Here is a 23,302-nt window from a genome sequence, read left to right on the forward strand (position 1 = left end):
ATGTATAATATTTCATCTCTTGTACATGTTCTGGCACAATCACACTGAAAATTTTGAACTTTATCACAGTAAAATGTTTGACTACCTCCAAGGGAGGATTGAATTTGTTTTAGAACTTGCATTAAAAAAAAAAAAAATCAGCGTTTCCTCCCTGTTATGCAGCAAAACCAGCTACTGAAATGTCAGATATTCCCTCTGAAGAAATGTTCTGTTTCCCAAAGATTCATTACTTGGCCTCTGTGAAATGATACATTTCAGCCCAGTTCCCAGTGGATGAGCTTTCAGTTTCTCAAAGGACACCCTTGTGTTTGCAATGACCTCATCACACTGTATGTTTGAGGATGCAGTTCTCCATTAGGGTTTATCCATGGGGTTAAAGTGAGTTCAAAGGTTCCCACACAATCCCACTCTCTGTACCTCCCTCTCCCTTCCCCTCACACAACTTCGTCCTCCTCTATACTTTCAAACTGGACCCGTGAAACGAGCTGGGTCAAATGACCACACCAGAAACCTTCCCTCGGAAAAAGGAGTTGCATCAGGATAGGGACAGAACTGCCGTCAGCTCCTTTGCCACCCCTCTGTGTCTAACGGCCCCAGATGTTTGCCCATTACCTCGCTGTCATTCTCTTTCGTTACAATCTTATCTGCTCTGACACAACCGCAACATTAGAATGCCGGCACGCCCGACTTGGTCTCCGAGCATCCTCCCAGAGGGACCCGGTGATGTGAGCCCCGCTCCAGGGCAGGCTCTGGCCAGGCTGGCTGTGGGAGCTGGCCCTACAGCTCTCTGTGCAGCCAGGCTCTTCCCCTGTACCACTCCACCTGGAAAAACTATGCGTGTTCCCCTGCGCCCACGTTTATTCCCTTTTGCCTTTCTCAGGGAATCGTAAAGCAGTCCTCAAAAACACGCAGCCGTGACCAGTAGGATCGAGGTCCCATTTGTATCTCAGAGAAGGACCGGGACAGTGTCGCTGCCGTCCCTCGATAGCTCTAACCCGTCGGACATGAAGCGATGGGACCCCCTCCGGCATCTCCCCGACGGGCCGGATGGGACAGGAGCCTTTAGTTTCTCCCATGGGTTTATTTCCATGGATGCCCCCGCTCTTCTTCCCTCGCAGGAACCTGGCCCCGGGACGCCGCTCTTTGTTCCCACGCATTAAGATGCGGTCACAGGTGGCCCACGCGTATCCAGCACAGAAGCCATACGGGAGCCCGCCGCAGCCCGCAGGTAACCCAGCGCTCCTGGGCCGGGCCGGGCCGGGCCGGGCCGGGCGGCGGGGCCACCCCGTCGGGTGGTGGCGGTGGCGGTGGCGGGTCCCGCCCGCCGTGGGCCGGCGCGGGCGGGGCGGGCGGGCGCGGTAAAGGCGGTGCCGCGCGGGGGCCGGGCTCAGTCTGGCCGCCTGCGGGCTGCGCGGCGCCGCGGCCGCCCCCGGAGCGCTCTGCCCATGGGGCAGCCAAGCCGAGCCCTCGGGACTGTCCCCCGCCGCCGGGACCTGCGCTAGGGCGGTGAGTGCTGTGCGCGTCCCCCCGCGCCGCGGACTTTCCCCGCCGCCCCTCGGGGTCCCGGAGAACGGGAGCGCGGATGCCGCCGCGGCCGTGCGCCCCGCGGGAGCCCGGTGCTGGCAGCCGCCCCACGCTGTCCGCTCGCAGTCTGCGCGGACGGGGGAGGGATGGATGGACCGACGGACGGACACGGGCTTAAGGAGAGGGATCAGCCCTTGTGCTGGCTGCGCATGGCTGCGATGGGACCGTCTTCGTCCTGGCCGTGCCCGGCCCGGGTAGGATGGGTGGAGGAGGAGGTGGTGGAGCGTTGTATCCTGGTGGGAGGGTGGCAGGTTGCTCCGAGCGTTGGAGGGACAGCAGCCGTGCCGCCTTGCGAGGTGATGCGCAGGCGGTCCCTTGGCTTTGTGTCGAGGGCTTTCTTCTGGCTCTTACTCGACTCAAAGGCAGGGGTCCGATGTCACTTCTTTCCTGGAAGTGCTCCGTTTTTTCCGCCTGCTGGGAAAGCGTCACAGGAGGACCACCTGAGTACTTCAGGTGCCTGAAAGGGGAGGCTGAGTCCTGGCCACTGCACAAGCTAGGGGTCAGCCTCGGTGGCTGAGGGTTGCGGTCGGGTTGGGATGAGGGAAGCTAGCACGGCTGTGCTCCCCGTGGGATGCAATCCCGTAGGTGTGCTGGGGAGCCCTGGCCGCAAGGAGGGCTTGGGCATGGTGGGCGGCGAGGTGCTCGGGGGGGATGGAGGGAGAGGGGCAGGGGGCGGAAGCCGGGACAGACCCCCTGCCTTACAAAGGTAAGGAAAGCCAGCTCTCAGCAGGTTCTGCATCCCCGCCACAGCTTGCACATTCCTGCGTGCTGAGAGGTCTGCTATGCCTATTACAGGGTCTGGCTGTCCAACCCGGGCAGGTGCACTGCTTTGTCTAGAGCAGCAGCTATTAGGCTTCTCTGTTGAGTACAGCTTCTACTGAGTAAACCAAGCTGAGCAAGAAGCAGCACCTTATTGTGCACCTGCTCCTTTCCCTGCCTCAGCACTGCTTGGAGTTGGAGTTCAGTGAGCCTTTTTCTTACACGAGCAAGGAACCTGACCCTCTTGCAGCTGCCTGAGAATCAGGGCTGCTAATGACTAAATGGGTACCACTTAATCTCCTTGGTCTGCAAAGGCTGTGAGTTACAAATGCCAGCAGCAACCAAAGCCTTGTTGACATTAGGGTACCACTAGCACAGCTGAGCCATGAAAAACTATAGAGTATGCAAGAGTACTGGCTATTCTGGACTTGGCATAAATAACTTGTTCAGTAACTCTGTCTGCAGTAGAGCAGCCTGCTGAATAATTGCATTCAGGGCCTGTGGATGAGGAAAGTGATTTTTAAACAAATAAATAGTAGTTACAGTTCAAGCAGGGGAGTCTGTCCAGGGAGGAAGTTTCCTAAGAAAGGTTTTGGCAAAACCCGAAAATAAACAAGGTCTTAAGACTCAGCATGAAAGCACCTCAACTAGCCCTAGCCCTGTCTCAGCTAGATTGCATAAATACACACCTGATGCGTGCACAGCAGAATGTGAGGGACACCATGAACCCCTGGTGTCCTGGTGCCCTCAGCAGTGAGGGGCTGGATACTGATGGCAGCTGGGAAAAGGGGGGACTTGGTTGCTTTAGTATGTGTGTGTTCTTGTTCTTCGACTGCAGTGCGGAGCAAAGTGAAGGGAGCTCTTCTCTGGGTAGGTGGTTGTCCCAGCCAGGAGGCTGAGAAGGTGAGTTCTGCTCTACAGTCTCAAGAGAAGTTGGTCCTTTCTGCTTGTGGGCCTGTAGTGACGTTTTGTTGTTGAGATATGAACACAAGAGCATCTCCAGAGATGCACAGCAAGGTGACGCTTGGGGTGGCCATTGATCACTTGGAGAACAAACCACAAACATGCCCTCCCTTGAGGTTTTCAGTCCATTTGGAGCTGCTTGGAAGCTGGGGTGTGATCCAAACGGAAATGTTTCCCTATTGTTCTCATTGAGCATTGAGTGCTGAAGTGTGCAGAATGCCAGGAGTACATCTGCAGCTGGTGTTCATTTGTCCTGCAGCTCTCTGAAGGTCAGCATGTTGAATAGTAGGGGCTGGGAGGGATGGTACCACAGGCTGGTTACAAATACCACTTTGAGCTGTTTGGATCACGAAATGTTCTGTGCGATGCGTGTGCTTGGTCCTCACCCAGTAAGCCCCCAAATTTCTAGTGAAAACTGCTAAATGACGTTAGAACACAAAGAGTAGAGTATCTCCTTCTGACGCAGGCAGGATTGGCTGCCTTCCCACCAGGCTGCCCAGGAGGCTGCATGTTGTCCTGGGTGGAGCTGTGCATGAGGTGGGGGGTATCTGTCTTCTTAGTGCTAGGTTTTTGGCTACAAGCTTTCCCTTGGCACAGGATAAAAGAACACGTGAACCAGAAAGATGTTGAGATTGTTTATGTTTGACTTCTGGCCTGGTGCCAGAGGGAACGGTTTGGTGACCTTGGCACTACTGGGACATTATTTATAGACCGTAGATCTTCTGGGTTTTGTATTTTTGATGTAGGAATGTGAAAATAAGTCTTGGGAGGAAAAGACCCAATGTTGGCCACAAAATACATTTGGATTTTTTCCAGAGCAGGAAAAACAACACTTAAGAAGTGACCAGGTGTTCCCTGTTCACATTGCTTTTGCCTTCCCTTGGAAAATATGGGTTTGGTGCTGTCCTGGAGATCACAGGCTAGCATGAGTTCACTCCATGTTAGAAAAGTTCTTGTTCAAGATGCTAAGAGATGTTAAAAAAGAAATCCAGCTATAACCAAAGACACGATATTTGACAAATGATAAATGACTCTCTGGCCTTCTTGGCCTTCTTCTGTTTGTGAAGCTCTGTGTCATCTGCAAGGCTTAGTGCATCTCCGTGTGTTTCAGTGCCCATCTGTGGTGCTGCTTAGTGTGGCTGACCCCAGATGACAGATGGAGAAGAAGAGACTTGGAGATGCACAGGGTTTTACTGGAAGGCCCACCACATAGTGCTGGCCCCACAGCTCTGCCTCCCAGGGCTCTAGTGAAACCCCAGTAGCAAACTTTCCTTCTGGGTTTCACAATGTGCTTAAGTCTCTCATCCTCATTCTGAGCAGTGCGTATATGTTCCAATTACCTAAATCTGTAAATGTCTTTCTATCCCTCTGTATGCAAAGTAAGAACTTACAGAGCATTGCACATTGATTTTTATGGGGAAGCCCTTGTCTAGGTTGTACCTGATTCATTTTTTATACCAGACTTTGGTTGGACCCTTGCTCAGCTCATCTTACAGGGAAAAATCAAGGACCAGTGTCTGTAAGAAAGCTCTACTCCAGATTTATACTGATTTCTGCTGTCATTTTGGGGAGGAGAGATTCATCACTAAAACAGGGAAATTATTGAAACCATTGTAGTTGCATTTAGTGCTGAAGATTGAGCAGCTTCTGCTGATGTTGGTGGTCAGGAACTGTGTCCTCACTTTCTGAACCTAAGGAGCCAAAATCAGAAGCCTAAGCATAGGGACTGGTAGCTGGCTCCATTGATGCAGATTTTCCTAGATATTTTTGTTAGGGATTTGGATTAACATAATTTAAGTCAAAGGCACAGAGGAGAGCATGGGGAGAAAAGCAGTTAGGAATAAATCCATGGTTCGGTAGTCTGGTCTCCTGAGGAGTGGTATTATAGGATGAGTTGGTGTAGCGGGAGATGCACACTGGGGAGTGTCAGATAACACTGGCCACCTAATTACTTGTTTGAAGGGGTTCTGTATTTTAGAGGGAGATTAGTGTGCAGTCCCCTTTGCAGCTGCCTGCTACTGCAGAGAGGAATCCCTCCTTTTCGTACTAAAATCAGGCAGTGGCACTTTGACTGCGTGGCCCAGAGAGGCAGGTGCAGGCAGAGCATCACGCAAAAGGCTTGCAACCCTCTTGTTTTTAGCTGTATCCTGCCTGGGTTGAGAAAGTAAACAGTTTGAGTCTGTGTCAGCAGCCAAAAAAGAGACCTACAGAGAAAACCCTCAAGTCTTCAGGAAACTCCATGGGTGACTCAGAGGTGTTTTTGTCTGAGTACCCATTCATTCAGTAACCCGTGATGGCAGCAGAAGCACTTTTTGTAGTGGTGCCACCTTCTGAGTGAAATACAAACCTCTGGTGTTAGATGCTTATGGTCATATAAAGACTTGAGAAGCTCTTTCAGCCAACAGATGTTGTTCCAGGAATTCCACTGCTGAGCCTTAAAATAATCCCAGCCCTTGTTGGGTGCTGCAGTTTCTTTCTGGGCTTCCAGCTAGGGCTGCTGTAGATGGAAATAGATGTGATAAAGAGCAGGCAGTTTCCCAAGGATAGCTGTGCTTCCAGTCCTTCCTGACAGCCAAGAAGGTGCCTTTAGTTCAGCCTTCCTGGCTATGTGGCCCTGCCTTGCTGTACATGGCACACACCCAGCCAGGCAGCAGCCTCACTAGTGCCCCATACTGCAAAGCTGTGAGAGATTCGTGGGCAATGCTGGAGCACAGCCTGGGTGCAGACACTCTGCCATGTTGTATGGAGTCCTCAGGAAGGACTGTGTTGTGGAAATGGAGGACTGTATTGCCAGTCTTAGCCAGAGCTCCAGGAAGCAGGCTATTTTCTGAAGAAACAAGATATCTTAAAGGTCCATGGTTTTAAGTCCCTCTTAGTCTTTCTGTTGGACATTTAATTTTAGCTGCCTGGCATACCATTCGTGGTAGATATCTGGTGTATTCCAAGAAGGTAAAAACACGAGCTGCCTCCTTGCAGTGGGGAGAGGGAAATTCAAAAACCACAATACTGAATCCAGAGGAGCTGGGTGGTATTGGCCTTTCCCCAACACTTTCTTTGTGGCCTAGGAAGAAAAGTTTCTGTAGAAGCTGCTCAATAGCAATAAAGAGCATCCAAACATTAATCCACAGAAAGCAGAGCTCTATGAGGAGTCAAAGGTTGCACTGAACAGAACCAAAGAATTTAGATCATTTGTCTGTGTTTTCCCAGGTTGTTTTCAAGGTAAAGTGAGAGTAAAATTTAGCTGACTTTAATATCAGCATTGCTGGTGGAGTCTGTAAGTGCTAACCAAAGATCTGGTGTGCTTCTGAACAGCAGGCACCTATGGTGCATCCTTCCACCCTCCTGCCCTACTGCTCTGCCCAGTGCAACTGTTTTCACCTTGGGGTGTTCTTGCCTTGTTTGCTGGCAAAAACCCATCAGGAATTCTTCCAATCCCTTCCATGAACTGTGACATCCAGTGTTTAAATCTCTGGACAAGCAGGATGCATTGAGGGTTGATGGATGGAGGAATAATAAAGCAGTTGAGCTTATCCCCTCCAGCCAATTTATTCCTTGCATCACATCACCATGCAAACCAAGTGCCTGTCATTAGTCAAAGGACATGGGGGAGAAGAGACCAACCTGAAACCCTCAGAACCCTGGCTGCATGGAAATGACATTACAATGAAAAGTGATGGCGAAGGTGTTGACTGAAACCTGACACTTCTATGTCACAAGCTCTTCTAAGCAGGAGGCTGTGCTTTATGTTTGTAGACAGATGTATATAAACAAGCACAGTGCAAAGCACTGTGTGTGTATACACACACACAGAGTCCTGATGGATGATCCTGATATTACAGGAACTTGTTGTACCCAAGTGTCCGAGACTTAAAACTGAAAAAGAAGGGAAGATCCTTAAACAACCCTTGATAGTAGAGATGGGACATCTGGCAATGCTGCATTTTCCATGGTTACTTGAGATCTTGATTTGTCAGCACTGATGCTGCTGTCATTTGGCTGCCTGAATCTCTCTGTTGCCTCCTTGTCCCTGGGTAGAAGAATCAAACAAAAGTAGGGAGAAGAACTAATCAGTGCTACCTTTAACATTTTTTTCCTAAGACTTCTCTTGCATGTGCCAGGCAAGAAGGAGAAAGAGCTCCTGTGGAACCTCTTAGTTCTCAAGATATCCCTTGTCACCCAGGCTGTTCATGCCACATACTGGTGTCCACCCCTTTGCTTCCTCTCTGTTATGAAAAGAGAAATCTTGCTTTAGTTCCTTAGGCTGATGTGGGTCCTTTGTGGCTGTGACTATAGGACATCTCCATACACTTTCCTTGCATGCTGTTGTCTAGTTTTTTCATAATCTCAAAGTGTGGCTCCATGCTGTGAGATGGGCAAAAGTGATACAGGGTTTGCCTAGGATCAGGTAGTGAAAAGTTCACTGCAAGGATCTTGATCTTGTCTATCCATATAAAAGCAATCAAAAGCCTAGTCTTGCTCATCATCCAGGCTTCTCCTGTGGTATATGGAAAGAGGTGAACCATTGCAGGGAATTATGCATCTTGTCCTAGAATGGACACCTCTGGGGGTTGGCTCACCCTGCCTATTTCAGAGAGAACCTAAAGGAGGGAGGTGAGGAGATGTACAGATTCAAGTTATAGTTGATGCTTCCAAACTCCATTCTCTCCACCCATGAAATGCTTTTATTCTGGGCTGGGGGTAGATTGACTCTGTGCGTGCTCTTCACAGTACACATACACTGGTCTTTTGTGGAAGCTGGAGAACCTGTTATGCATCAGAGACATTGTCTCTTTCAATCTCCTTTATATGTGTTCCTTTTTCTGATGAAAGCTTTCTAAAAGGGTACTTGTGTGCTGAATAGCCATTGTTGATAATGCACAATATGAAATCCAAAAGGAAGGCTCAGATTAAATGTCACGCACTTCATAGTCAGGGAATTCAAAGAGCCTTGTTGATCTGTGCATAATTCGGGGCTTGACAGCTCATGCATAAACAAACACGTGCACATTCACATACATGGGAGCAGGCAGTTTTCCCCTGACTCAGCAGCACATAAAAGCAAAGTCGGGTGGGTGAGTTCCAGAGGGGTGGGTGCTGTGTTCGTGGGGAAAGCCTGTGGGTTCTTCAGCCTCTGACTTGAGAATCACACTGGCAAAGTCACTTGTTATTAGTGTGGTGGGCTTCCTTCCGCTGTCCTCCCCTGTGCAGCTCTCTGCAGAGCTGTGGCTGCTTTGATTCTCTGCATCTGGTTTAGTCTGACCACAAGAATCTTCTGAGAGTTTCTGGTGTGTGCAAAGGCAGTATCCATGTGAGGTTCACCCCAAGGTTTCCACAGGGCGTTCTCCCACCAACAGTGAGTGAAGACAGAAAGAAAAAAATCGATGTCATGCTAAGCTGGTTGTTAGTCAGGCCAGGAAGGGCATTTCTGCCTCTGACATGTTGTGTGTAATGAGGCAAGTGCTGCTCAGGAGTCCACAAAGCAGGCCAAAGTGTCATGACCTGGCACTGGTGGGTACAGTGGCTGGGCCATTGCTTGTAAGATGTCTCACCTGCTGCACATGAGCTAAATGATCTGTGGTAGATTTACTTTTCATATGCATCTGGGAAAACTAAGCTGTCAGAGATTTAATGACCCAGTCTTGATTTTATGGAAGGAGCAGGAGTACTGCCAAACCTGTAATCTAATAGTTTGGCTTTCAGGCTTCCTACTCTGCATGCTGTGCTGTAGTTCTGTTCCTAAAAACAGCTGGTTTCACTTTCAAGTGCCTCATTGCAGGAGAGGGGGATTCTTGTGGCTCCTCCTGGTTCTGAGGAATACTGTGGAACAGTGCTCCACAGACATGTCCCTGTGCACCATGTGTTCCCCCTCTAGTGGGTTGCTAGAAGTTTCTTTGAAGTTGTTTCACCACCAACTTGTGAATTAGCAGAGGTTGTGCTAGCTCTGGCAGCAGCTATTTAGAAGTTTTCCTCTTCTAAATCTGTCCTCCTAGCTCCTGTTTGCCCAACATGGGGAATTTTGCATCTGACATTTTTAGCAGTAACCTGTTGCTATAGAAACTGCTAAGGTGTCAGAGGGAGATTTTTGCCAAGTTGGGATAGGCTACCAAGTAGTCGAAGTATGTGTTTTGCTGGGAGGCCTCCTCCATCGTGTTTTTGCTAAGCAACTCCCTGAGCCTCTCTGCATGTCTGGGCTCATTTAATGTCTAAGGAGCCAAGAGGGAGTGATAAACCCAGAGTTCCAATTGTATGTGAATGAACAGGAAATATTGGCAAATTATTTAGGGGAGATGTGAGAAGGTGTTCCCAAGCTGCAGTGATGGGTCCAAGTGGTGTGTAGGTGGTAGTCCAGTGCTGAGAGATCACAGGTGGTATCAGTCTTTAGGGCAGTAAATGGTAGACCTAGAAGCAGGAGTTGAGACTCTAAATGACATCTGCCTCAAAGGAGTCTGGGACAAGCTGCTCTTCTCACTCTTGAGACCAAAATATAGGTGAATGCCAACATACTTGGTTGGTCTGATAGTCTGAATTCTTTACTAACCAGTCAAGAGATTGTGCAGTGGGACCCAAAGTAAGTCCACACAAATCAACCCATGTCTCTTATTTGTGTGTGTTTATATATATATATAATATATATATTTATGTACATATGTTCATGTACAAATACTTATATTTATATGCATATATATGTACATTTATATTGGCTTAATTCAGCAATATATAACTTATTGTTTAGAAATTAAATGTATTTTTATAAATAATAAACTTTTATTATTTTTTCCAGGATGTGGATGTAACCATGTGTATGGGAAATGCTCTATAACGGGGTTGTTAACAACTCAGCTGTTGACTGATAGTTGCTTAGGCCATTTCATTCCAGGCCTGATTTACAGAACTTCTGTGTCATGGAAGGAAACTTTATTGCTTGTACAATGAGAGGTGTAAGTCCTGTGAGTGCCTATGTGCATGGGACTCAGGAAATATCCTGGGTAGACCAAAAGGCAATCTTCCTGATTTATGCAAATTTATTCATCTGCCCTTTTTCCTCCCTATTGTGTTTGCCTAGACTGCACATCTGGTCATATCATGACAGACTATGGAGATGAGAAACTCTTTGTTTTCTACACAAATGGAAGAAAATAATCTGATGCTGCTGGGGTGTCCTGCAGGAGTTGTTCTCAGGCTGGGGTTGCAAATTGGTCCATGAAGCTGGTTGAGAATCTGCTTTTGCAGTTCTGGAGTGGAACAGACTCATTTCATCTTCCATTTCATGGTTGTAAACATGTTGAGAGTGTATAAATCACAGTGGTTGCATTGTGCTGAGTAAGTTCCAGGATTGCAGATAGAGAACTAATGTTGCTGGAGGTGTAGATTATTGTCTTTGGGGAGGGAATCCATCGAAAATGGCTTTGAAATCACTATTTCAGTGACAGTATACAGATGGATGTTGTGCCTGTATGTGGCTCAGGGGACTTTATGTCCCAAATTATAGTTTCTTAACAATTTTCTTTTGTGTTCTGGAAAAGGACAGAGGTGCAGGGAATTGTTGGGAATAAAGAGCATTGGCTTCCTGGAGCATTTATGAAAGTCTCTTGTCAGGTGCTTGGGGGCACAGTAGAAAGAAAATTTGAGGAGGTTTGAGGTTGTCAGGGAAAGAGGTGCCAAGAAGCCCCATGTTACAGTGAAGGTTCAGTGTCCAGTGGTGTTGTGGGTAAGCACCATGTGTATGGACTCCTCCCTGCTCCTCCCAGGGCCTTTCCATAGAGTTCCTTTGAGCCTCTGTTATGCCTCAGGTACGAGGCAGAGGAGATGAAACACAGTTGCATCATAGTTTCTGTAAAACTGACTTACCCTGTTTGGTTGAAGGGCTTTCCTAGCTTTTTAAGCTGCTCTTTTTCAGTAGCAAGGGCTGATTTATTTGGGTGGGTTGGGTTTTTTTTGTTTTTTTTTTTTTGTTTTTTTTTTTTTTTTTTGTTGTTTTTTTTTTTTTTTGGTTTTTTTTTTTTTTTTTGTGTGTGTGTGTTTCTCTGTGTGTGCATATGGGTTTTATTTTTCCTTCTAATGTTTCCCTGTAGAAATCATCTGCAGGACAGATGGCCTGTTAAGCTTCTGGGGTTGTCTCTCACAAACACCTGTCTAAGGCAGCTGGGAATCAAAGAGGAATTCTCCTCTTTTAATGCCTTTAAAGAAAAACAGTACCCGATCCTATGTCCTACTTCCCTCTCTTTCTCTCCATCCTCTCAGCTTCCTGGGAAACTTAACTGCTTGGTTGTGGCCATCTGTTGAGACTGCGAGGGTCTGGGTGGGGAGGTGGCAGACAGAGCCTTTGGGGAGAGCAAGGGCAGCTTTGAGGTGATAGATTGCTGTGGCTGGCTGGGCTGAGAGCCTCGGTGGCAGAAAGGAGGATGATGCAGGGGTGGACTTTATGTAAGTCACACAGACAAGAGCTGCTGAAGCGGCTGTTGTACGTTGTTGTGCTTGTACCTTGCATCCTTTGTATTTGCAGCCAAAACACACCTCAGCCCAGGGATGGGCTGCTTGAGAAGGCAGGGTAGCATGGCCAGGCTTGCACGCAGGGTGTGAGCACACGTGTGTGGTAGATGAAGGGTGAAGTCTGTGTGACCCCTGTGGCAGGAGCCCCCTGAGCCCAGACAGAGGGGCTGCGATGGGGCCAGGTGTCCAGCTGGGCACCCGTGGGGAGCCCTGTGTACTGTGCTGGTCACCACAGCTTTGCAGGGAGCCTGCCCGAGCGCATGCAGCATGTCACAGGCTGCCCTGCCAGCTGCTGCGAGAGGCAAACAAGCATTTCTCCCCTGAGGTGCTGCCCAGGCTTGCATGGAGGGGTCAGCGAGTTGCTGCAGGTGGTGGTTGGCAGGCCGGCAGGAGTGAGGTTGCTGTGTTTAATTACAGCTGCCATCTGAGAAACTAGTAGAGCAACAGAGCTTTTTTATGGTGTTCTGGGGAAACTGAGCACTTTACAGGTTTTGATTGCTGTATAACACATCCTGCGACACAGACAGAAACTTTCCTGTGGTCTCTGCAAAAGGAAATTTGAAACCTATGGGCAATAAAATTCTGGAGATGGGCCGTACCTCCCAGATGCTGTGGGATATAGCCAATAGTGGTTCTTCTTGGGGCAGGATGTTTGTACAGCCACTAGGAGCTTGGGGGCAGGAGCTGCTGCACCCAGGGGCTGCAGAGAAACAGTGCGGAGGAGGGTGCAGGGGCTGAGCCTGCTTGGGCTAAAGCAGTCCTGAAGCAGACGGAGGAGAGGATGCATGGAAAAGGCTGAGCAGACTTTGGATGTCCTTTTTTTCGTGAAGTGGTGACTGAGTACGCAACACAAGTTAACTCTTTCCTCCCCAGAAGGTTGCAGAGGGCTCTGTCCCCTGTTGAGGGGTGATGCTGGCTGTATCCATTATGCTTGAGATTGCCTGCGGCGTACAATTGCCAGAGCTGCTGTAGGCACTGGGTGCCACTGCCTTGTGAGTGGAGCCTTTGAGGTCACGGGCAGCTCTGCACCTCTCACAAACAGCTTTGGAGAGCCCATTCAATGGTGTTTGGCCATGAGATGTGTTCAGCCTGAAGGGTGAGCTTTAGATGTGCCTAAGGCTCTTGGTTTGCATTGCAGATGATTTGGGAGATGATCTGGAGGCACCCGGTGAAGATGTCCTTTGACCTAAGGATCTTGCTTTGCATTTTCATCATTTAGGGGCAGGAAATCTACTGCCTAGGTTTGTAGGTGTTCCCTAGGGATAACACAGTTTCCCTGTGCCTTTTAGAGTTGCTTAAGGAAGCAGCTCCCTGTGCCTTTTAGAGTTGTTTGTGGGGCTGTGGCAGGGCTGGGCGTGAGCCTCTGTCAAGACATGCTTCCTGCTGGTATTGCGAAAAGCCTTCTGCACTGAAAGGGCTGGTGTTTCTGTGGGAACGGAGTCCTGTGTACCTGGCTTGTTACAGGTGAGAAATCTGAAGTCTCCCTGTTGCTTAGTGGTACAGACTGTGCCAGACAGAGTGGGAGCAGCTGCCACATGCTGCTGCTGTGGTGGCTGAGTGCTAATTGTTTTTACTGCCTGAGCATCAGGTTTTTTTTGGCTTGATCAAGTTTAATTCTTAGCTGGCTAGTTGGTGGTAGAGAGAGGTCCTAATAGTCTAAATCTCCACGCTTGATAGAAATCCAGACAGAGAGCTGGTTTGGTCACCATGGATTTGGGATGTGCAGTTGCAGAAATACAGGATGAAAATAGCTATATTTTGGTAGTTACATGGGACATGGGGAGTTCTGGCTCAGGGTCTGCTGCGCCATGGGCTTCCAGGGGAAACTCTTGCTAGGCCATTTAGATAGGATGCACAAAGATGTTTTGTGACTCGCAGGTGTGGTTTTGAGTTAGACACAAGGAATTTACCCATGCCTCAGGATTTCAGAGTCACAAAGTGTCTGAGGTTGTTTATGATCAGATTTTAAGTATATAAAAGTGAGCAGACTGAACCTTCATGTATGGTGGGGAAAAAAGGAGTCTTGGGTCCCATGGAATTAGGCAACAGTGTAATGTTTGCAAGGACCAAGGTACTCAGTAGGTCTGTGGATCCTGTCCTGAATTCACTTGTGTTTCCACTGCCTCTCCTCTTTACTGTACATACATGTTTGAGCCCAGGCTTTCTCGACAGCTCTGTGGCTGATGAGGTATGGGGTCCAGAGCAGCTGCTATGGACCCGGGACTGTCCTCAGCAGCAAAGAGACAGAACTGCCACAGCCTGGAGGAACATCAGAAGAGCTGGACAAATCCATTACAGCTGCCAGGCCCCTTGCAAGAGAAATGCTGTGGGCATCAGCCCATCTATGAGGGCCAGGTATGGCACAGATGCCATGGTGGATGCCCCTCTCATATGTACACTTCATTGTGCTGCTGGAGAACTCCCCCGGGCTCTGCCAGTTCTCCCAGAGAACTCCAGTGTTGGAAAGGGACACTGCCTCTGCTTCATCTGCTTCATACTTAGTATTGGCTCTCAACCTGTGCTCTGTAGAAGATGCTTAGGCATGGCAAGTGCCCTGTTAGGCTTGACATCCACATCCAGTGCAGACATCCACTGCACCTTCTTGGATAATTCTTAGGCGTAACAAATCAAAGCAGGCTCGAGATGCTGGGTTGTCTTGGACATACTGACTTGGGAAATCTAACACAGGAGAGCAAGAATCCTCTCACTGGCCTGAACATGATAGAGCTGAAAAAAATGTGTCCAACTTAAATGTATAAACATTTCATTGTCCCAGCTTGGCTCTAGTTTCATACTCTCTTCCTCTGCATAGAGACTGGAAGTGCCATCAAACCCTTGGAGCAAGAGGTTCCATAGTAACACCTCTTTAATTCAAGCACCACTGCTTTGTCAGGTAAAAAGCTGCACTGTGGATGACAGTGCCATCCAGCTTAGCAGTAGGCAGCATCCCTGCTCCCAGGGCCCTGGGAAGCCATGTCCTCCCATGTAGCCAGTTTGCCACCCACAAGCAGTCAGGCTCTGGCTTGCAGGAGCTGTAGGCTGTTGGCTCCAGGTGCTGCCGGAGCAGGGTCTGGCTCTGCACTCCGCGGTGGGTGCACAGCTCTGGCTGCGGCAGCGCTGTGGCGTGTGCGGTTGAGTCTCCTCTCTCCCACGCTGCGGAGCTCGCCTCTCCAGACGCTGGGAGGGAAGCGGAGACGTTGGGGGAAGAGCTGTGGAGGTGGGAGAGATTGAGCTATCATTGGTGTGGCACCAGTGGGGTTTCTTTGCACCACTAAGCAGTAGCTATCAAAATTGAATGCAGTATGCTGAACAGCTGAGCAAGGGAGAAGGCACTGAAAGGAGCCTGTGAAGAAAAGGAATCTAGGAGGAAAAAACCCTCTTTCAGCTGCACATAGGCAGTGCCCATCACAGAGAGCTGTGGCAGGGAGTAGGAATTGCCTGTGTATGGTGGTTGATCTGCACAGTCCCTGGGATGCTTGGAAAAAGGATTAAGGAGGAGAGAATCATAGGAGAAAGAGGAGGTGGAGGTTTCCCTTTGCAAACTCACAGGCTAATAGAAACAATCCTCTAAGTTGTCAGTGTGTCAGGATACATTAATGTAAGTATAATGTTTTCAAATCCTCAGCATCTTCTATCTGAATGTCACTGAATTAGCGTTAATTGCATTCATTAGCTCGTTAGCCATTAATATTCAGCATTCATCAGCCTGGCTCTGTCTCTGGATGAGGGGGGTAATGAGATGTGGGACTGGCTGCGAGGCCATGCCATAGCTGTGCTGTAGGAGTGTGCGTTTATGCACCAGATTGTTTTATTGGCATTTGTGTCTGGCCCATGTTGTCCTGGCTCTTGGCCAGTGGCTTACCACAAATTAGTGGAAACTCTTAATGGGAGAGCAGTGTTAATGATGATGTGGATAAATTTCCACCAACTCCTGCCCTGAAAGCAACTGGCAAGACAAATTATGAAGGCAAATTTTGATCTTTTGGCCTTGAGCCAGTTGCTAAACTGCCTCTGTAATCACAAAGCTATTCAGTGCAGTCTTAATTGGTGAGTCATGGAGTCCCACCTTTCTTTGCTTCTTGCTCTCAGAAGAAATTCTCTATTACATTTTTTTTTCTTTTTCTTCCTTCTTTTTTTTTCTTTTTCTTCTTTCTTTTTTATTTTTCTTCCTTCCTTCTTTCTTTTTTTTTCTTCTTTCTTTTTTCTTTTTCTTTTTCTTCCTTCTTTTTCTTCCTTCTTTATCTTTCTTCTTTTTCTTCCTTTTTTCTTTTCTTCCTTCCATTTTTCCTTTTTTTCCTTCTTTTTTTCCCTTCTTTCTTTTTCTTTTTCTTCCTTATTTTTTTTCTTTATCTTCCTTCTTTTTTTTCTTTATCTTCCTTCTTTTTTTTTTTCTTCCTTCCTTTTTTTTTTTCCACCCCCCTTTCCATCTTCCTTTCCTCCGACTTTTCTGACCATGAGGCCAGAGCAGGAGGTGTGGGCTTCAGGCTTTCCCTGGCAAGAAACCAGGAAAGATCCAGAAGTGCCAGGATGGCATGGCCAGCACACTCAGCATTCCAAGTCCTGTGAAGACCAGCAAGCCTCAGGTCTCTTATCCCTGAGGAGAGCCAGTAGGATGCTCCTGCTCAGGCCCTCTGCCAGACTTTTCCCCTAACATTAGAGATGTTGGATGGCCTCAGAGTGAGAGAGAGGAGCATTCACCACAGGACTGTTGCTTCACAATTGGAATGGATGCATTTTGATCAGAAAATGCTGGGGTAGAAATCCCACAGCAACATGTTTTCTCTGGTTTCAGCACTTCTGGTGGGAAACCACTCAGCATCCAACCTTGTGAGCCAGGAGCAGAAAAAAATGCAAAAACTGTAGCTAGTTAAAGAGGTTGAGCTTTTCTTTTAGACATATCACACTGGCTTTAGCATGGATTTTGTGTGCAGATTATCTAGATTTGAATACACACAACTTATTGTGACAGTTTAGGTTGGCAAACCCCAGACATGATAAATCTTTCAAAGTTTTCTACTGTCAGCTACCTTTTGAGCTTCCTGCCTTATGCTCAAAGGTAGGCCTGAGTATACAACTTCTACCTTCCTCCTGTGCCATTGTTTATCACTGTCCCAAATCTGAAATATCTCTAGATCCTGTCTGCAGCATCTGGCTTTGTGCTGTCTTTCCAGGAACAAGAGCAAAATATTCGGCGGAATAAGAGCAAAAAACCTACAACCAAACAAGCCCTGCTACAATCCAAAAGAAGTACCTCCAAAGCACTGAGTAGCTCAGCTGGCTCACTGAAAAGCATTTTGCCTGGTCTGCTGAAAGGATCTTATTAAACTCTTAATCATGGGGCTCACCTTTTGCACCATCCCAGCAAGACCTCTTAACTTTGCTTTAAAGAGTTATGTTGGGCACTTGCAGACAGGACTGGCTGTTCTTGTCTGAGCCACCACAGGGAAGGGTATTCCTTTGAGAGGGAAATCCCTCACAAGGCACTGGCACTACATTTGCATGCACAATGCCAAAATAATTTTCTCTCATTTTATTACTCTCCAAAGACTCATGAAATATGTAGACATCAGCATAAATTGTCTCCTCCTGAGGCAGCTCTGGGAAGGTTCAGCTGGGGCATGAGCCCTACGCTTGCTTGGGCTGGATTAGCTGTGCTTGGTGCCTGGTGGGAATTTCTGTGGGTCTCTGGAAGGATCAAGTAGCAAATGGAAAAAAGTGTTTGTGTTCAGCTGAGCCAAGATAAAATGAAGACAAATTGGAAGAAAAGGCTTTCTGAACTGAGGATTTCCAGGGTTTTATATTTGTGGGATGAGACAGAGTGATTTCATGGGACTCAATACCTGTAGCTTTATACGCATGCCAGGGCAGAAGTTATCTTTTTCAATTCTCATTGCCTGTATTTACTTATCCCAGATAATATTTGTAGTTTCTAATTTCCATCATTTTCCAGAAATCAAAGTGAGTGTCTTCAGGGAAAATCATGCCTCTGGCTTCTTGTTGCTCAGGGGCTGATATGTTCTGGCATGGCCTGGGGGCTGCAGCATCTGAGTGGGGGGACACACAGGTAAATAGCTGATACTTGTTTGGGGTTTGACCTGAAATGGCAGCTGAAGAATGTGATGTATTGCATGGGAAAAGAAAAAAGACCAAGCATTACTTAATAATTTTAATTCCCCTAGTCTGAGACACACTTAATTCCCCTAATCTGAAAAATAGCAAAGAGATACTATTGGGCATTGCCTCCTGCTGGGATAGACGAGATTATGGTTTGTAGGTCAAAAGCATTTATAACTAAATGTCCATGCTAAAGCCACTCTGCTCTAAGTTTTTTCTTTCCTCTCCCATGGCAGATCCCAGAGACAGCAGGATCATTCTGAGATGAGCCACCTGTAACTGGGCTCCCTGCCCCGCGAGGATGAGGAGCCGTCTGTCAGCCTAACAGAAAGATTTTGTGGCAGTGGTTGTTTATTTTTCCCAGACATCGCGAAATTTCATGTGACAGCGAAGCTGCTTCCTGCACCCTCCTTGTGCCACCTCACAGCCAAGGGCTCGGTGGGGCAGGGCCACCACAATGGCAGCGAAGCAGCCCCCGCCGCTGATGAAGAAGCACAGCCAGACCGACCTGGTGAGCAGGCTGAAGACACGCAAGATCCTGGGCGTCGGCGGGGAGGATGATGACGGCGAGGTCCATCGCTCAAAGGTGAGGGCAGCAGAGAGGGAAACCCATGAGCAGTAATGGTGGAAAAGGGACCTTCTGCTGGGCAAACCAGGGTTTGCCCATCCATGTAGTTTGGGGTAGTTATGGCCAGGCGTTGTGAATGGGAGAATGTTCACATGGACATGAACAGCTCTGGGTGGTGTGCACATGACAGCAGGACAGATGCTGTGACACCCTGAGGGCTCTGCAGGAGCCTGTGCTCCATCAGGATGTGAGATGCAGGAGATGTGTGTGAGGAGTCAGTTCCCTTCTTCCATAGGTAAGAGGAAACAGGAGTTAAGTGTTGACTCTTCCCCAGCTGCATGCTGCAGGTGGCTGATCCCAGTAAGGGAGCAGTAGAAGCTGCAGCTCCTCATGGAAATCAAGGCAGGTGTTGGGACCAAAGAGGCACAGCTGAATCCTTTGCCCTCCTCCTCCTTCCAGCCCTCTGAGATAAACTCCCACATGGGATTGGATAAGTGGTTTTGGGCTGGTGAGTACTGCCTAAAGACTGGAGAAGGATCTGCTTAGCTTGTGCCTTTCATTTGAATTTCAGATTAGCCAAGTACTGGGAAATGAAATCAAGTTTGCAGTCCGGGAACCACTGGGACTCAGGTAAGGTACTGGATCACCTTGGAGCTAGGTCATCTGAGGGCCCTTGGCCCTGGCAGCTCTGGTTTCTGACACCAGCTCTACCACTGTGTGAGCATCACTGCTCCCTGCAGAGGCTTCTTGCAGGCTGTGGAACCGGACCAGTTCTTCATTCTTCCCCCATTAATGAAACTGAGGCACTCAAGTTCTTGTCTCATTGTATATGCAGAGAGCTACAAGGGCTGGAGGAGCTCCTGTTCTACTGTGTGACAGAGTGTGTGTCCTGTGGGGACCCTGCTCTGCACCATCCTCTTGGCACCTCTCTCCTTTGCTTGGGGAGTCTGGCTCTGTCTCACCAGCAAGGCTGGTCTGCATGTTGAGGCTGGAGCTAGCAGGATGTGGAAAGCTGAGACCTTCCATGGGAGGTTTCTGGCTGTCTTGCTTGTGCATGGGGGAAGGATGAAGGCTGATTAATGAGCAGACAGCCAGAAATGCTTTGTGAAGTATGAGTGATGGGGTCACCTCCAAGCTCATGCTGGGTCCTCTGTCTTCTCTCTCATGCAGGGTCTGGCAGCTTGTTTCCGCCATCATGTTTTCTGGGGTCGCTGTCATGGTAAGTGAGGGTGTCGTCCTGGCAAGAATCAGCTCCTGACTGCTAACAGGGTGCCCCAGCATGGCCTTTTGGTCCCTGGCATTTCTCTTCCTCCCCTGCCTCCAGCAGCTCCTACTGCTTTCTCCTGCGAGGCCTTTGCCCTCACTGTGTCTCAGTAATGGGCTTTGCCAACAGTGTCCTTGGCAGTTTGTTCCTATTGTGAGCCTCTTTTCATTAGCAGGGCCCATAAACCAAGGAATGGCAGCCTTGGTCACAAAAACCAGCCATGCAGCTGATAGTTGACATGGTGATATTTCTGCACCTCCTTAATTTCCAGTTTCCTGGCCAGCGGCTCCAATCCTACAAAGGCGTGATGCTGGAGTGCTGCTGCCCAAGAGGACATGTTTTGGTGGCCAGTTCAGGTTGTTGAGTTTCTCTCTCGCCTCTGCCAGGCCCTTGCTTTCCCTGACCAGCTCTTTGATGCCATCTTTGAGGAGGAATCGGTGAGCAGCAAGACTCCCATCCGGCTCTATGGAGGAGCCCTCCTCAGTGAGTGCCGCACTGTACTGCTGCCCCACAGAGTAAGGGGACAGGTGGCCAAAACAGCAGCAGGGGACAAAAGTCCATGCCCAGCTGGACACCTGCAGCTGGAGAGCAGAGCTTCTGCTGTTAGCAAACAAATTGCTGAGGGGTATTTTGAAAAGCTTGGCTACTGCTGCTTTTTCTTAGCAGGGATTCAGGCGTGCTGCAGGTAGAGGGTAAGAAGCTCCGAATCCCTGGGGAATCACCCCATGTACCCCAGCAAAGGGAGCCCGCAGGAGGGCCCGGGGAGGGGCGCTGGGCCGCGGCTGAGGTTCCGTGGGAGCGGCAGGGGAGATGGGACAGGCGGCGGCATCCCGGGAGGGGCCCAGGAGGAGGGGGGCGAAGGACAAGGAGTTGCGGAGAGCTGGGAGAAATGGTGTGGGAAGGGAAAGGGGCCCGACCCGCGTCCTGCAGCGGCACCGCGCGGGGCGGGCGGGAAGCGCGGCCCTGGCCACTGTCCCGGCCCTCGGGCAGCGCCTCCGCTGTCCCCGCAGGCATCGCGCTCATCATGTGGAACGCCCTGTACACCGCCGAGAAGGCCATCATCCGCTGGAGCCTGCTGGCCGAGGCCTGCTACTTCGCCGTGCAGTTCCTGGGTGAGTGCCCGCGGACCGGCCGGCCGGGACGAGGCGGAGAAGGAGGGTGCGAAGACTGCGTGGTGGGAAGCGGTATCCACGGTGGGCAGGGCACTGGCGTGTTCCCTGCCAGCTGCTTGCCTTTTTTCTCCCCCGTGGAATAGCCTCTGCCCTGAGCTGCTCCTTGAACATCACCCTCTGACAATTGATTAATTTTTCTCCCTACAAATGTCCTGGGCTTCATAGCCAGCACAGGTCATTGCTGGAGCAGGCCGCCTAGATGCAGGGTCTAACAAGAAAAGACTTTAGCAACCTACACTAAAAAGGGGGATGTTTAGTGTTGCCAAAACAGAGCATAGCATTTAGCTTGTTTCTAGGGAGCTTATCTATATTTAACAATGAAGGGGGTTCTTGTATGTGTGTCTTGGTAGCTCAGTGTGTAGCTGGTTTAGATATGAGCTATGTATTGGTGGCCAGAAAAGACAGGTGTTCGATAGAGGTGATGTGTGTGGACTGTGCATATTCTGTAGATGCTTCTAAAGTTGAGAAGTGTTTATCAGCACTGAAGTGTTCAAGCCACAAAGCAAACTCAGGAGGATGTGACTCCCAGATTAATACTTGAGCATAATGGAAACTCATATCTGCTTGAGTGACTGTTTCAAGCTGCCTGAATGTGGGGCTGCCTTGAAAGCAGGTTCTCTCTAAGGGAGAGCACTCGGTCCACAGCAAGCTTCAAGGCTGTGAAAAGAAGCTAGTGAAGAGCCCCTGCCATGGGTTCACTGTGCATGTGAACGAGCCTTGCTGAAAGCTCCTGCGCTCGCAAGGCTTAGCAGTTCCTGCCGAAGCTCTGCGTTAGAGGGCAGCAGAAAACAGCGTTGTGCAATTTGTCTCCTTTTGGTTTTGCATCACCAACCACTGCCTTGTCTCTCTTCTCCTCCAGTTACCACTGTCTCCCTGGCTGAGAGTAGCCGGATAGCCACAGGTGCCGTGCTTCTCCTGGTCAGCCGAGCCCTCTTCATCCTCATCAGCATTTATTATTATTACCAAGTTGGACGTCGTCCCAAGAAAGTCTAATTCCTGGGTTTTTTTGTTATGGGAAAGGTGGGAGGGGGGAGTTTGTGTCGGTAATTTTGCATTATAATTATAATTTTTTTAAATTTTTTTTTTTGTTAATCCCTTTTGGTTCTAAAGTAGTTTCCTTCTTTACCGGCATGAATCAGTGTGAAACCCAGTGCTGGTGGCATTGCCAGGTGAAATGGGGGGAGCAACATCGGTGGGACCCCCCCAGCCCCTCTGCAGGAGGTGAGGAACAGTGGGGAGGAAGGCTCAGGGAAGTGTGTGGGCCTGGTAGGCTCAGGGAAAAAAGCCAGTTTTCTAGGGGGAACTGGCTGATGGGATCACAGGCTCTGAACCCACTGGAACAAAGCACAAAATAAGGCCAGCATATTGAAACCAAATCCCTGAGGAGACAGGGCAGTAAGACAACCAACAAAGGATCTGGCTACTCTACTTGGTAAGCCTTGCACCTCTCCTGGTTTACAGCCCTTTCCCCTTTTAGCAAGTACTGACTATCCAGGTAGCCAGGAGCTGGATGGAGTCAAGTTCAGTGCTTTGCAAACAGCTCTTCTTTCCTCTCTGCCAGAGGTGCATTTTTGTGTAGTTCATCGTTTTGCACCAGATGCTGTGTAGGGCTTGGCAGGAGATACAGCAAAAGAAGAGGGAGAACCCTTGTTCCCTCTGCAGGGACAGCACTGGGAACAGTGGAGCAACTTGAATTACAAGATATTAGAAGTGAAGGAAGCTATTGGAAATAGCCCATTGAGCACAAAGATATCCCCTTGTTTGGGGTGTTTCATGAAGTTTCTAGGCTGGGTTCCTGTCCCCTTCACCCCAGAACGCTTCCTACAGTTGAAGCTTTACTGATGATAGTAGCAGTGGTGGGTGTGCAGTAGCTTTATCTGGTGCTTTAGTCAAGCAGGAGCTGGAGTTCTGTTGTGGTTAGCACTGCTAAGAGCAGAGGACTGTAACAGTAAGAGCATCTGCACAGACGCTTGGGTCAGTAAATAGCCTCTAGATGTGGGCTCTGGCTGTGGGAGATGGTGTTCCAACTCTGCTAGTATCTGCATCACATCTCTTCTGACCTTGAAAAGAGAGGACCAAAGTTTGTAGCATTAAGATATTTAATATTTAACTGGGATGAAGAACAGCAAAGAGTAGAGCATATGATGACAAGGACAGACTAAATGTGCTTTAGTACTCACTAGCTAATTTCTCCATCGTCTCCTGGGCTTAACAGCATTGCCTGCCCTGCTTCCTATTGCTTTCCTTGTGGATTATCCCTGTCCACAGCTTGAGGCAGCATTTTTTATTCTCCATGGGACTAAAGCAAGAAGGTCTGTGTACAGGATATGGACTTGTTACTCATGCACTACTGTTGACTGGATCAAAGCATGCCCTGGAATATAGCTG

The 23,302-nt window shown here is 48.9% G+C and overlaps 1 protein-coding gene across 1 annotated transcript; it reads left to right on the plus strand.

The window, feature by feature from the left end:
* The first annotated feature begins 1,402 nt into the window (after positions 1 to 1,402).
* Positions 1,403 to 22,006, plus strand: TP53I11 (tumor protein p53 inducible protein 11). Its single transcript, XM_053981053.1, has 7 exons — positions 1,403 to 1,506; positions 18,147 to 18,496; positions 19,050 to 19,108; positions 19,649 to 19,697; positions 20,129 to 20,225; positions 20,753 to 20,854; positions 21,774 to 22,006. The coding sequence occupies exons 2-7, from the start codon at positions 18,368 to 18,370 to the stop codon at positions 21,905 to 21,907; spliced, it is 570 nt and encodes a 189-aa protein (XP_053837028.1). The 5' UTR covers positions 1,403 to 1,506; positions 18,147 to 18,367; the 3' UTR covers positions 21,908 to 22,006.
* The last annotated feature ends 1,296 nt before the right edge of the window (positions 22,007 to 23,302 follow it).

The sequence above is a fragment of the Vidua macroura genome, chromosome 6 (genome assembly GCF_024509145.1).
Source record: "Vidua macroura isolate BioBank_ID:100142 chromosome 6, ASM2450914v1, whole genome shotgun sequence".
NCBI classification, from domain to species: Eukaryota; Metazoa; Chordata; class Aves; order Passeriformes; family Viduidae; genus Vidua; species Vidua macroura.

What these genes read in the sequence shown, in the direction of transcription:
- TP53I11 (XM_053981053.1), top strand. Translation starts at nt 18,368, where the DNA reads ATGGCAGCGAAGCAGCCCCCGCCGCTGATGAAGAAGCACAGCCAGACC. An exon ending in GCGAGGTCCATCGCTCAAAG is followed by an intron (nt 18,497 to 19,049) that starts GTGAGGGCAGCA and finishes TTTGAATTTCAG; the next exon opens with ATTAGCCAAGTACTGGGAAA. An exon ending in CGGGAACCACTGGGACTCAG is followed by an intron (nt 19,109 to 19,648) that starts GTAAGGTACTGG and finishes TCTCTCATGCAG; the next exon opens with GGTCTGGCAGCTTGTTTCCG.